This window comes from Oryza sativa, chromosome 1, assembly GCF_034140825.1.
Source record: "Oryza sativa Japonica Group chromosome 1, ASM3414082v1".
Lineage (NCBI taxonomy): Eukaryota > Viridiplantae > Streptophyta > Magnoliopsida > Poales > Poaceae > Oryza > Oryza sativa.
This window is the reverse complement of record NC_089035.1, coordinates 2,368,556-2,382,150: the sequence shown is the minus strand read 5'-3', so window position 1 is coordinate 2,382,150 and position 13,595 is coordinate 2,368,556. Positions and strand designations below refer to the sequence as shown.

The 13,595-nt window shown below is 47.0% G+C and overlaps 3 protein-coding genes across 3 annotated transcripts; 2 read left to right on the top strand and 1 right to left on the bottom strand.

Annotated features, from left to right (window-relative positions):
- The first annotated feature begins 217 nt into the window (after positions 1-217).
- LOC4325461 (uncharacterized protein At2g39795, mitochondrial) lies at positions 218-2,152 on the top strand. Its single transcript, XM_015791045.3, has 3 exons — positions 218-490; positions 1,356-1,762; positions 1,862-2,152. Exons 1-3 carry the CDS (start codon positions 278-280, stop codon positions 2,019-2,021), a joined length of 780 nt encoding a protein of 259 aa, XP_015646531.1. The 5' UTR covers positions 218-277; the 3' UTR covers positions 2,022-2,152.
- A 6,570-nt stretch (positions 2,153-8,722) lies between these two features.
- Positions 8,723-9,624, bottom strand: LOC136353625 (zinc finger BED domain-containing protein DAYSLEEPER-like). Its single transcript, XM_066304680.1, has 2 exons — positions 8,828-9,624; positions 8,723-8,738 (listed from the first exon to the last, which is right to left on the bottom strand). Exons 1-2 carry the CDS (start codon positions 9,622-9,624, stop codon positions 8,723-8,725), a joined length of 813 nt encoding a protein of 270 aa, XP_066160777.1.
- A 905-nt stretch (positions 9,625-10,529) lies between these two features.
- LOC4325459 (uncharacterized) lies at positions 10,530-12,545 on the top strand. The gene has a single exon (XM_015780927.1). It carries the CDS (start codon positions 10,530-10,532, stop codon positions 12,543-12,545), a length of 2,016 nt encoding a protein of 671 aa, XP_015636413.1.
- The last annotated feature ends 1,050 nt before the right edge of the window (positions 12,546-13,595 follow it).

Here is a 13,595-nt window from a genome sequence, read left to right as displayed (position 1 = left end):
CCGTAAAAGAACAATTGAATTTATTAACTATCTATACTAATGGACAACAATTCTTGATTGAATTTAATTAACGGATAACGATATTTGGTAGATAATCGATTTTTTTTTCTTCTTCTCCAAGAAGCAAACAAACATGATTGATAACAGAATGGTCCTTTCCATTTTTTTTTCCATATTAAAACAACATAAATTGTCGTCCTCATCTCCAATTCTCCACAGCTCGTAAACCCCCAAAACCCTGACTAAAACCTTCGTCATCCGCCGCTGCACCGTCGCCATGGCTCTCTTCGCCGCCGCTCGCCGCGCCGCCACATCCACCCTCCCCCTGCTCCGCCCGCTGGCCGCCGCGGCGGCGCGGCCGCAGCCCCGCTCGATGCCGTTCTCGTCGTCGGCCCCCTTGACGAAGCCCGCCTTCGACAGTGAGCTCGTCAGGATCATCGACAACGCGATCAACGACGCCGAGGAGGAGAGCGACGGCGACCAAGACCGGGTGCGTGCGCGCGCGAGCTCCTGAATCTCACTAAATCAAATGCTGCTATTCGATCTTCTGCTCTATCATCAGAGAATTATCTTTTGACATCATTGAATCCCCTTTGTTTGTTTTGATTTTAGTCGTATTATATATTACCATGAAATAAACTTAAGCAATCTGTCGCCGTTAGGTACTTCATATGTTGTTTGCGTTATGTTCTATGTTGCTATAGTAGGGATTGGGATTAGTTATTTAACTTTGTTTTTAAAGAAAAGGAGTAATTTTCATACTGTAATTGGTAGCATAATCATGTTTACAGCATTGCAATTGCTTTGCTGAGATTGAGGTAATATTTGGTACAATGATGTGGAGTATTTGCTATTCCACTTTTTCATGCTCATATTAACTTCAACTTCTCTTGATTATAGTAGATTTTGGTGTTATTTATTTGCAGTTACTGCACTATTTTAGTGCTTGATCATTGTTGTTGTGCCTTGTTTAATTCTTGTGTAAGGTTTTGTGCGTTCCTCATAAGAATTCAATATGCCTTGCTATTGTGCCTTATGAATTGTAGTACTTTTTTGTCTCCTGTATTCTTGTTCTATTAGTGCTGATGTCTAAAGTCGTTTATTTTGAAATTTTTCTCCGCTTAGAACTCTGCTGGTAAGTTTTAATCATTCTATCTAGTTCCTGTACCTTTCTCTGCGATTATGCATAACCAGATTGTTTTCCTGAACTATACATTCATGCCAGTTTGATTACTCTGCGCAATTATATATGATATATAAGTTCAATGCTTTGAACAATTTTCATGCTCTCCTTGAGAGCAATGTGCTGTGACTGTCTGACTGAGGGCCTCATTTTCATTGTCATACTGATACAGGCCAAGGAGATCCCTAATAACTCCCCCTTTAAAATCTTTAAATTCTTTAAAATCAATTATGGAGAGGGCTCGAATGCAATTACTCTCACAAGAACTTACCATGGTGAGAAGATTGAGCTTCAGGTTTCCATGGACAGCCTTGAGAGTGACGATGAACCTGAGCCTGCCACTGCCAAGGTCAAATGTGAGAAAAGATGGACCAGCGATGAATCTGAGTACGAAGAGATTCAGGTTCCCTCCAAATCCAGCATTCCTCTCACCGTCACCATCTCAAAGGGAGATGGACAGATCCTTGAATTCTCCTGCACTGCCCATCCTGAAGAGATCGTCATCGACACCTTGTCCTTGATGCAGCCACCAGAGGATGACAACAATGAAATGATCGCAGATGAGGGTCCTGATTTCGAGTAAGATAACAAAACCTAAATTATTGAGCAGTCTAATTAATTCTTAACTATTAATCGCCGAGTTCTTATGTGCAATTTGCTTTGCCCTGTCTGCTGCAGTGACCTCGATGAAAGTCTGCAAAAGGCGTTGAACAAGTACCTGGAGCTGCGTGGGATCACACCCATGGCCGCAAAATTCTTGCAAGAGTACATGATCTACAAGGAAAACGAAGAATACCTCCTATGGTTGAGAAAGCTGAAGGATTTTGTTAGCCTGTAACAATTAGCACAATCGTTTTCTTGCCGTAAGCAAAACTTTTTAGATAATGGAATAGATAACATCCCGGCCTTGGCCGTAAGCAAATACTCCCTCCATTCCTAAATATTTGACGCCATTGACTTTTTTAAATATGTTTGATTGTTCGTCTTATTCAAAAACATTTGTGAATATTATTCAAAAACTTGAGTAGTAGTAGTATATTTAACAATGAATCAAATGATAGGAAAAGAATTAATAATTTCTTAAATTTTTTGAATAAGACTAACAGTCAAACATATTTAAAAAAGTCAATGACGTCAAATATTTAGGGACGGAGGGAGCAATTGATCAGCGCCTTGATCCACGAATAAATTGAAGCTCGCCCCTAGATGTGTATATATATCACTTCATTTTCTTAAGCAAATAATGAAGTTTAGAAGACTTAGCTAGCTGTTAGTCTTTGTTATTTTTGCTCATCACGATGGTGTCAGCTCCTTCCCATGTGGTACGTAGGTGTATATCATTTCTTTTTCATTAGCAAATAATAAAGTCTATATTGATTCTCTTAAAAGATTCATATTGACGTAATTGTTAGATTCATATTGATGTTCCTGTAGCCCATCCGAAAATATTTTCTCGCCATCATCCACCATTCTGCCAGGCTTGAGTCGTTGATCGTCGGCGGCAAGAAGCCAATGCCAATCCATCCTTGCATCAGCGCCCATACTCGTCTAGTGAAGTCGCATTTTACAAATAGATGCAAGCAGCTTTCTTCCTCCCGTTGGCAGAGGGAGCAGAGATCTTCGTGCGGCCAGCCTCTCTTTTCAAAAAATGGTTTCATGACAACAAACTTTGGTTTCTCCCGCTAAAGCCTAGTAAAAAATGGTTTCATGACAATACACCATTGAATGATTTCAATCCGTTTAAAAACTGATTGAATGGTTTCGACGGCCTCACGCTACACAAGCTGCTCGTCTGGGGAGCCTTCCTGTTTAACTACCCGGTGATCTCCTACACCATCGGCCTGATGCAGTCCTCGTCCATCCAGAACGAACTGTTCGTCGTCTGGGCCTGCTTCCTCCTCCTCCTCCTCGGCAGCGCCGACACCATGACGGCGTTCAGCTTCAATGACAGCAGCCAGCAGACGAGGTCCATGATGAACCAGACCCTCCACGTCGTGTACCTCCTCTTCCTCATCCTCTACTACAAAGGCCAGCTCCGCGGCACCTTCCTCGTCAGCCTCTTCCTCCTCTGGTGCTTGAGCGTGGTGCGGCTGGGCTTGAGGGTCAAGGCGTACCTATGAACGAACCGCTCCCATGGGCTCATCAGGGAGAACCAGGTGGTGTACGAGTACATGAAGTACGAGCCGCTCAACAGCGCTGGCATTCAAGGTGGCTCCTCGGAGTACATCTATCTCGTCGACGGTGAGGAGGTGGAGAAGGTGGACAATGGGGAGGTCATAAAAGTGTCGTACAAGGTTCCAGAGACGGTGGACGTCGAAAAGTGTCCACAAGTGAGGTTAAGGTTCGCAGCCGATCATGTCGGTCATATCAACTTCCCTTTACAGTACGACAAGTGCCGAGACTTTGTCGTCAAGGGGCTCCTCGCCAATGACGAAGACCTCGGCAGGGCATTCCGGGTGATCGAGGCTGAGCTTGGGTTCCTCTTTGACTTCTTTTACGCTCGGTACCCCTCAATCAAGGACACCCTGGCTCCTGACCTTGCTGTGTACATCGTGATCCTGGCGACTAGCTTGTTCACCCTCTTCTCTCCAGACCTTCTCCGATACAGGTCCCATTGGCAGCAACGCTGCCAACAACATCCTTATCCATGGCTTTAATCTCGACCTCCTTGTCACCCGCTTGGTCATTGTCTGGTACATCTTCCTCGAGTCGTACCAATTCCTTGCCTTTATCTTCTCCGACTGGCACAAGGTGAAGATGTTGTGCCGATATGTACGCAATGAGTCATGGCAATGGAGGTCCCGCTAAAGGTGTTGTGCCATTTCACTGTCACCAGGTACTGGAAGGGGACCATCGGCCAATACTTCATCCTCGACAACATCCAACCTCACTGGGTCAAGACCTTCCTCTCATGGTTCTCTCTCGAGGCCCAGGCCCTTGATTCATCATTGATGACTCGCTCCGTCCGCTTGATGCCGGTGGTGCTCCGTGAGCTCAACAACTGCGATGGCAAGATCACCGACGGGAGGATGTGGATGTACCGGACAGGCATTATCGACTTGAACCTCGATCGTGATGTCTTGCACGGTACATACTGACATGGCACATCGCCACAAGCATATGTGACTATGGGCTTAGCATGGACACCACTGCTGGTGGCATTCCAGCCGGAGCTGGTCCCGGACAGCACGTACACGAGCACTTCGATGGCCCGTGGCACACTGCAGAATGCCTGCGACTTCCTCGCCAAATGCGAGTCCGCCAGTGACAAGTATGATAAGCTGATGGATCTGGGGCGCTTGGACCACACGGAGCACAATGTTCGGTTCCTATCTGAGGGCGCAAGGATCGCCGTGTACCTCGTTGAGCGGATCGAGGATGCCGGGAAGCGGTGGAAGGTGCTTGCCGCCTTCTGGGCAAACATGATGTTGTACATCGCCCCGTCGGATAGGGCGGTCGCACACGCCACGAGGATGGCCACTGGCGGGGAGTTTGTAACGATCATTTGGGCTCTGCTGTCACATGCCCATGTAGTAGACAAGCTTCAACATCGTGGCGGTGCCCCGGGATTGCCTATTCTACTTGAAGAAGAGGAAGATAAAAGGGCACAAGCAGGGCCGGCCCTGATCTGATGGAACTTGTTAGATCCTTGATTCTCCGTTGGCAACTTGGCTTGCATGGAGGAATGCTAATCATATAGTATAATGACAATTGTGGGCAGATCAGATGCATATGCTTGGCTCATTGGAGGATTCTGATGCATATACCTGGCTCACTGGATGATTTGAGAAGGTTCTTTCACAAATCAATATATCATGATTCAGTGCACCTAATTTGTTGAGTTTCCTTTTGTTTTCAAAAATCTCTTCCCAGGTTAAGTCTTGATAAATAAAAATAAATTATTGGAAATGAGTTAGAATATACTGTATTGTTAGTCTTCCTGAAATTTTACAGCACACTCCACTTTGGCGCCGAGTTAGGGGTTCATACGTGTAATAAATTTTCTAGGGTCTATTTATAAAATATACAGTATATTTTTCTAAAAATTCCATCTCCTGGAATTGCTCGTACTCACTCACAGATCGCGGGAAGCAGCATCATACATTAGGTCCCGATCATCACCAATGACGTACGGGATTTCTCTCACCAATGGTGAAGCCTGAGATGTGGACTGACCACTTTTTTTTCTTTTTTTCTTTTTTTTTTTGGGAATGACTGACCACTATTAATATTGGCTGCAAGCCTGCAATACACCATCGGCACGCTCACCAGCGAAATACAGGCAATGTTAGTAATAAGGGACTATATGCAAATTTAATTTGTTGTCACGGTGGTTACCTGGAAAGCCTAAATGTGAAGTTTCGGCCACCGGGATCGAACAACCAAGAGGTAGTTATTCTTAGTCAAAGATGTTTGAATGCTGTGATACATTAAACGTAGATTACAAATCTAGGTGAGTAATTCATAACATTATGGATCAAAGTGACATCCCAATACAATTTTAAGAACTGACAATAGAGTTTACTCCATAATTATGTATCAAGATGTCAGCACCGTCTTCAACTCCTTGATCCACAAAGAAATTAATGTTAGAATAATTCCCTATTAGGTGGATGCGCATGTGTATACATATGAAAAATTTTACCATGCTTGAGAGGTATTAATTTCGAGTTGCGTGCAATAATCAACCATATAAAGCTGGCCATGCGTAAATCGATGTAGTTTATTCGTATTTGATTTTGATGAGAGTTTTGACTCTACCGTCTCTCCATGTGCATATAGATATTGACTTGGCTCTAGTCATTTCTTTCTCCACGATGGTGTGAGGCGGTCGATGCGGTCTTCTCGGAGCGTCCAGTTTTATTCATGACGATTATATAGAGACTGCCTACTCCAAGACGCCAATGCTCTGTACCACTCCATCATTAGCCTCTCTCATCTCCTCCATTTGACCTTGCTTCCTTTCTTCTACACCACCATGGATCAAATTGTTGCTTCAGCGAGGAATGCGACCCAGGCCGGGAAGCAGTTCGCCTCCAGCTCCTCCGGGCAGCTGGCGAGGATCGAGGTCCTAGTGACAGTGGGCTACCTCCTCGTCAGCGTCCTTGTCCTATCCAACTCGAGGCGGCGCCACCACGGCGGCGCCCTACTTAGGCTCCTTGTCTGGGGAGCCTTCATGTTCAACTACCCGGTGATCTCCTACACAATCGGGTTGATGCAGTAGTCGTCCATCCAGAACGAGCTATTCGTCGTCTGGGCCTGCTTCCTCCTCCTCCTCGGCACCGCCGACACCATGACGGCGTTCAGCTTCAACGACAGCAGCCAGCAGACGAGGTCCATGATGAACCAGGCCCTCTATGTCGTCTACCTCCTCTTCCTCATCCTCTACTACAAAGGCCAGCTCCGTGGCACCTTCCTCGTCAGCCTCTTCCTCCTCTGGAGCTATAGTTGGCCATATGGGCCGCCCGGCACGGCACGGCCCAGGCACGGCCGGGCCTGGGCCGAGGTCAGTCGGGCCGGCACGGCCCGACGAACAAGCCGTGCCGTGCCGTGCCAGCCCACGGGCTACAACCACGGCCCAGGCACGGCCCAAGTAGCCTCGGGCCGTGCCGGGCTGGCCCGACGGCCCGGCTAGCCCATTGTGCCCGTGCCGGCCTAGGCACGCCCTGGCAAAAAAACCCCTTCAAAGGTTCAATTCAACACAACAAATTGACATAACACATCAAATTCATGAAATTCACATGTAATTCATCAAATAAGTCAAAGAATCACAAACAATTCATCAAGTCACCAGTTCATCAAATCATGCATACATCACGTCACAGATTTACAAGCACAGATTTACAAACAAATGAACAATTCTTCAAGTCACCAATTCATCAAGTCACAGTCTCACAGATTTACAATCAGTTCAAATCAATTCATCAAATGCATACATCAAGTCATCTACTATTTTCCATCAAGTCCATCTTAGAATCACAAACCTCAGAAAGTTAGAATATAAAAGGGGTTTATATAAGCTGTGATTATGCAATGGTGCCTCGTTAAAAACCTTTCTAGGTAAAAACACACACCTCGTGAGAAAACCCTAGAAAGGAAAAGAGTACAGCCCATAGCTAAAATGTTCATATCAATTACAATCATCCAGTTCAAGGGTTTACATCAATTTCATCATCAAGATACATATTCTCATAAGCATTTTGAAGCTCCACATTCTCAGTAGTATGCTGACTTTTTGCATCTGCTAGCTCCCAGTCCTTGATCACTGCCAGAATTTCCACCAGCCTATGGTTTAGACGCCGCCGACGGTCCTCGATGATCCTGCCAGTTAAGCTAAAAGTAGACTCGGACGATATAGTAGAAACAGGAACAGTCATAACATCTTTAGCTAAGATTGAAAGAACATGATAAGTTAGTTTGTGCTGTTGCCACCAACTAAGGATATTGAAGTCATCATCATATTGGTTGACAGTGTCACTGTCAAGATATGCAGACAGTTCAGAAGGATTGAGATTAGCAGTTGAAGAAGCTGCCTGAAGCAAAGCAGTAGCAGATGTCATCCTGGATAATGAACCAGCACCAAGCCCAGCACCTGGACTGGCACCAGCATTACCAGCACCAAGCCCAGCACCTGAACTGGCACCAGCATTACCAGCACCTGGACTGGCACCTGCATTACCAGCACCAAGCCCAGCAGCAACAACAGAACCAAAAATCTTCCCCCATGCAGTCCTTTTCTTACCAGTGGAAGGGCCTGGAATAGTGGAACTATGCAATCTAACAGAACCAAACTTTCTTTCATACTTAGCAAAAGTATCAGACAATGAAGCTCTAACAGTTGTTAAATAAGCAGAGTAATCATCACCAATGAGTTGAGCCATAATCTGAAGCACTTTACTAAACCCCCTAATCTTGGCCCTAGGGTCCAAGATAAATGCAAATGAATAAAGAATTGGAATTTTAGACCAGTAGTTCATAAACTTAGTTTTCATGGGACCAACAACATTTGCAAGGTTTTGAACATTGCCATATGTGTTTAGATGTCCAGCAATCTCTAAAATGTGATGCATGATTAATGGAGATGTTGGATAATAAACACCAGACAAAACAACAGTTGAATCATAAAATTGTTCAAGGAAACACAAAACAGATTCAGCACATGCCCAATGTAAGTCTGTGAGTAATGGATGGTCATTAACAAAAGGATGTTGTGTACTAATAAATACTGTGAATGGTTCCCTATGTGGTATGAGATGCTTAAGCATTAGATAAGTTGAATTCCATCTAACATCCATGTCCAAACCAAACATACGAGGACGATAACCCGCAGCAATGCAAACATTTTTATATGTAGCAATGCGCTGATTAGATGCATTCAAGAATGAAATGGCAGCTCTAATGTCATTTAGCATGGGCTTGAACTTGTCAAGTCCAGCCTTAACAATCAAATTGATGATATGACATGCACAGCGTTGATGCAAAAATAAATCACCAATATAACCAGACAGAGCAGGAGTAAGGGTGTCCATAGCTTTAGAATTAGCAGAAGCATTGTCTAATGTAATAGAGAAAACCTTATCAGTAATACCATATTCTTCAGCAACAGCAATCACACGCTCAGCAATATTAGCACCAGTATGTGACTCATCAATAAGCCTAAGACCCAAGACCCTCTTTTCTAATTGCCAATCAGAACTAACAAAGTGATCTACAACACTCAAATAATCTTCCTTAGCATGACCAGACCATATATCAGATGTCAAAGCAATAGAGCTAGCAGAATTGAGACGATCAATAATAACAGAACGACGATCCTTAAACAACTTATAAAAATCTCTGGTAGTAGTTTGTCTAGAGACAGGAACAAATCTAGGGTTATGAGCAACCTTAATATAGTTCACAAAAGCAGGAGATTGACCAAAACTGATTGGAAGATCCTCTCTAGCAATCAATCTACACAATTCAAACCTAGCAACTTCAGGACTATATTCCCATGGAATAACAGAACCATCTGCACTAAATCTAAGCATGGACTGAGGCAAAGCATTAGACCCAAGCTTTCTAGGTTTGCATGACTTAATATGCCTAAGCAAATGTCCAGTGCCAGCAGAAGAACGAGCACTCAAAGTTTTATGACAGTAATTGCATTTAGCAGAGACTCGAACCCTATTACCATTGGTCGTTTCATAAAGTTCCTCAAAGTCATCCCATACCTTGGAGGTTTTGGTCTTCTTGTTGGTACAAGTCGCACTAGAGCCAGTCGGCGTCCCATTGCCACTGTCGTCGACCGGCGGGTCGTCGTCATCGACATTCACATGGATCGGGATGTCGGAGGTATTGCCGAACACCTCCACACGATCCTCCTCCACATCATCATCGTCATCACCGCGCATCCCCATAGTCCTCAACTCGTAGTTGACAGAGGTAGGATCGTCGTCCATCGCAGGCACTCTGGTCCCTCAACGGCGGCTGCCGCTAAGCAACGGGCTTGCGACCTGCAAGCAGCCAACAACACTCAAGGTTAGGGTCGGAAATGGAGAAAAAAAAAAGAAAAATGATGGTTCCATGCTTGTAACTGCGCAGCCGGAGCACCAGAGTTGCCGTTGAAGACGATAGGCTCAGAGATCTACGAGAAGACCAAGGGATCTGGCGAAGAAGAACAAAAGGGAAAGAGACGAAGAGGAAGGCTGGATCTGGAAGAGTGGAAGGACGATGACTCAGGCGACCATGCGTGGCCGGTGGCCCCCATCCTCATGCGCCCCTCATGCGAGTCAGGCGAGGCATCGATCGGAGACGAAGAGGAAGGCTGGATCTGGAAGAGTGGAAGGGAGGCGACTCGGTGAGTCTCACCGGTGCGCGCCTGAGGCCCTGAGTGAGTGAGCGGCGGACGGTGGAGGAGGAGATCTAGTGGGCGGTGGAGCGTCGGAGGCGGATCGGCGGAGGCGGTTGAGCGGTGGCGGCTAGGGTTAGGGTTAGGCGGAGAGGCGGAGAGGCGGAGAGCGAGAGGCGAGAGGGGACTGGGGAGGGGAGGGGCGGCGCTCGCTGGCTTATATATGCGGGCGCACACGGCGCGGCCTGGCTGTCTGTTGGGCTGGGCCGTGCTCGTGCCTACCGTTGGTACGGGCCGTGGTCGTGCCGACCGTTGGGCCGTGCCGTGCCGGGCCGGCCCATCGTGCCGACCTCGGTCCGTGCCGTGCCGGGCCGGCCCACCGTGCCCAGCCATAGGCCCAGGCATGGCCCAATAGTCATGCCGGGCCGGCATGGGCCCGATTGCTACCGGGCCGTGCCGTGCTTGGGCCGGGCCAAATTCCCGTGCCATGGGCTGGGCCATCGGGCCTCGGGCCATATGGCCAACTATATCTGGAGCTTGAGCGTGGTGCGGTTGGGGTTGAGGGTCAAGGCGTACCTGTCGACGAATCGCTCCCGTGGGCTCACCAAGGAGAACCAGGTCGTGTTGGATTACATAGAGCATGAGCCACCGAGCAGCACCGGCGTCCGATCTTGTAAGGGCAACTATGACCCCGAAACCATGAAGGAGTACATCTACCTCGTCGATGGCAAAGAGGTGGAGAAGGTGGAGTTCGGGCAGCAAGTCAAACAGGTAGCCTACGGGGTTCCGGAGACGGTGGATGTCGAGAAGGTCTGGCAATGCAAAGGGAAACTGCTGAAGTTGAGCGACGGTCGAAGGGATCAAGGTGTGGCGCGGCGGCGGGACCTATGCCTGTCCTTCGCCCTCTTCAAGATGCTCAGGTTAAGGTTTGCCGTCGATCATGTTGGTCGTTTTGCCCTCCCTTTCCAAGAAGGCAAGTCATGGGACTTCGTCGTCAAGGGGCTCCTCGCCGATGACCAAGACCTCGATAGGGCGTACCGGGTGGTCGAGGCCGAGCTTGGGTTCCTCTTTGATTTCTTCTATGCCCGTTATCCATCTATCAAGAACAGCCTGGCTCCTGACCTTGCTGTGTATGTCGCGATCCTCACGACAAGCCTATTCACCCTCTTCTCCCCGGACCTTCTCCGATACCGGCCGCTTCGGCCTGGTCCCGGAGACGGTGGAGATGCCAGCAACATCATCATCCATGGCTTCAACCTTGACCTCCTTGTCACCCGTTTGGTAATCGTTTGGTACATCTTCCTCGAGTCCTATCAGTTCTTTACCTTCATCTTCTCTGATTGGCACAAGGTGAAGATGATGTGTCGGTACGTGCGCAATGAGTCATGGCACAGGGCGCTCATGGAGGTCCCACTCAAGGTGTTGTGCCATTTCAGTACCATCACGAGGTACTGGAAGGGAACCATCGGCCAATACTTCCTCCTAGACAACATTCATCCTCACTGGATCAAGACCTTCCTATCATGGTTCTCCATCGAGGCCAAGGCCCTGGACTCATGGCTGATGACTCGCTCCATCCGCTTGACACCGGAGGTGAGCCACGCCGTGCTCCGTGAGCTCAAGAACTGCAACGGCAACATCACCGACGGGAGGATGTGGTTGTATCAGAAGGGCATCATCGACATGGACCTCGATCGTGACGTCTTGCTCGGCAACCCATACGCTAATTACATCCTGAAGTGGCACATTGCCACTAGCATCTGTGACTACGGGCTGAGCATGGAGAACGGCGCTACCACCACCGACGACGAGTTCGCGAGGAATCACGAGGTCGCAATGAAGTTGTCAGGGTACTGCGCGTACCTGCTAGCGTTCCAGCCGGAGCTAGTGCAGGACAACACGTACAGGAGCACGTCGACAGTTCAAGGCACGCTGCAAAATGCCCGGGACTTCCTCGGCGGCTGCAAGTCCCACGGGGAAAAGTACAAGAAGCTGATCGAGCTGGGGCGCTCGAAAATAGTGATGGACCACGAGATGGCGCAGAAAAGCAAGGACATCATCTACAGCTACGACTCCGACGAGGAGAAGGTGAAGAAGATGATCGAGCTGGACAACTCGACGAGCAACGACACGGTGAACGTGCTTAAGATCCTGTCTCAGGGCGCGAGTGTCGCCGTGTACCTCGTCGATAGGATCGAGGACACGAGAGAGCGGTGGAAGGTGCTCGCCGCTTTCTGGGCGAACCTGATGCTGTACATCTCCCCGTCGGATAGGGCGGTGGCACACGCCACCAGGATGGCGACCGGCGGCGAGTTTATAACGATCCTATGGGCTCTGCTGACACATGCTCATGTGGTAGACCCGCTCCAGTCGCGCGGCGGTAACTCGGGATTGCATATGCAGCTTGAGGAGGAAGAGAGGAGGCGGCCGCTGATCGAAGAGCAAGAGATGGAGCTGGTGACGAGGCGCAAGCTGCGCGAAGAGCAAGAGAGGAACATGCAGATGCAGGGCCAGCCGCCGATCCAGCCCTGATCCCATCATCTATTCATCTTATTGTTCGTTGTCCCCTGTCCTTCAGTCCTTGTCCATAAGAATTGGCATGGTCACCGGCGAAGGGTGTCACTGTGCGTAGATGCTACTACTCCCTCAGTCCCATAATATAAGGAGATTTTGCCCTTTCTACTTGTCCCACCATATAACACAAATTAAGTATACTTTAATTACCTGAATGACACAAATTAAGTATACTTAGAGAAATCTACAGTATATTAACAAAATAAGTAAAAAAACAAAATGAGTATAGAAAAAATGCTCGAAATGATTTAGTTGTTCCATCACTTCTTATGTTATTATAGCAAATCACACCAACCTTGCAAGGCGTTGCATCCGTGCGCTCACTTGTTAGATTCTTGTACTAGATTGTACCCACATATCAAATTGTTGCGCTACCACGCTTACTTCTCAAGTTTTTACACTAAATTGCACTTGCATGTTAAGTTGATGTACCATTAATGCAATTTATTCATCATGTATAATACTATTTGTTATTGTATAGCTAGCTTACAAATTGGAATGATCAAATTGAGTTAAACTAAGGAGATAGTCATTGGCACCTCAAAATTATGGGAGTTAGGCTCCACTGCAATAGGCAGTAAATCCTCAGGTTCAACTTTTCAATTGAGTGCCGGATTCCAACTCCTAATGGTAATGGTATGAAGGTTTTCATCAAATTTTGGTAAAACCAAAAATCCCCATCAAATTTAATGTTTCAAATTTGAATTCTCAAAAGTGATTCAAAAATTTCACACGGAATAGCTTTTGTCCCACATCAAAACCTTGAATTTTCACAGTTTCTTGCATTTTTGTCAAAAATGTGAACATTTACTCCCTGCGTAAAAAAAAACTTCTATCTCGAACCTGAATATGCCTATGCCGAGGTTCCTATCTAGAAATGTTTTTTCGATGAAGGGAGTAAAGTGGTGTTTGTTTTTACTGAAAATGAATACAAAATTAGGATATAGAAAAAATCCATTAGCACATGATTAATTGAGTTGTAATTGTTACAAACATAAAAAATAGATT

Bases quoted from the DNA above. Each gene is read 5' to 3' on its own strand.
- LOC136353625 (XM_066304680.1), bottom strand. From the start codon at position 9,624: ATGGACGACGATCCTACCTCTGTCAACTACGAGTTGAGGACTATGGGG.
- LOC4325459 (XM_015780927.1), top strand. From the start codon at position 10,530: ATGGCCAACTATATCTGGAGCTTGAGCGTGGTGCGGTTGGGGTTGAGG.
- LOC4325461 (XM_015791045.3), top strand. From the start codon at position 278: ATGGCTCTCTTCGCCGCCGCTCGCCGCGCCGCCACATCCACCCTCCCC. The intron at 491-1,355 runs GTGCGTGCGCGC...ATACTGATACAG, and splicing joins GCGACGGCGACCAAGACCGG to GCCAAGGAGATCCCTAATAA. The intron at 1,763-1,861 runs GTAAGATAACAA...TGTCTGCTGCAG, and splicing joins GATGAGGGTCCTGATTTCGA to TGACCTCGATGAAAGTCTGC.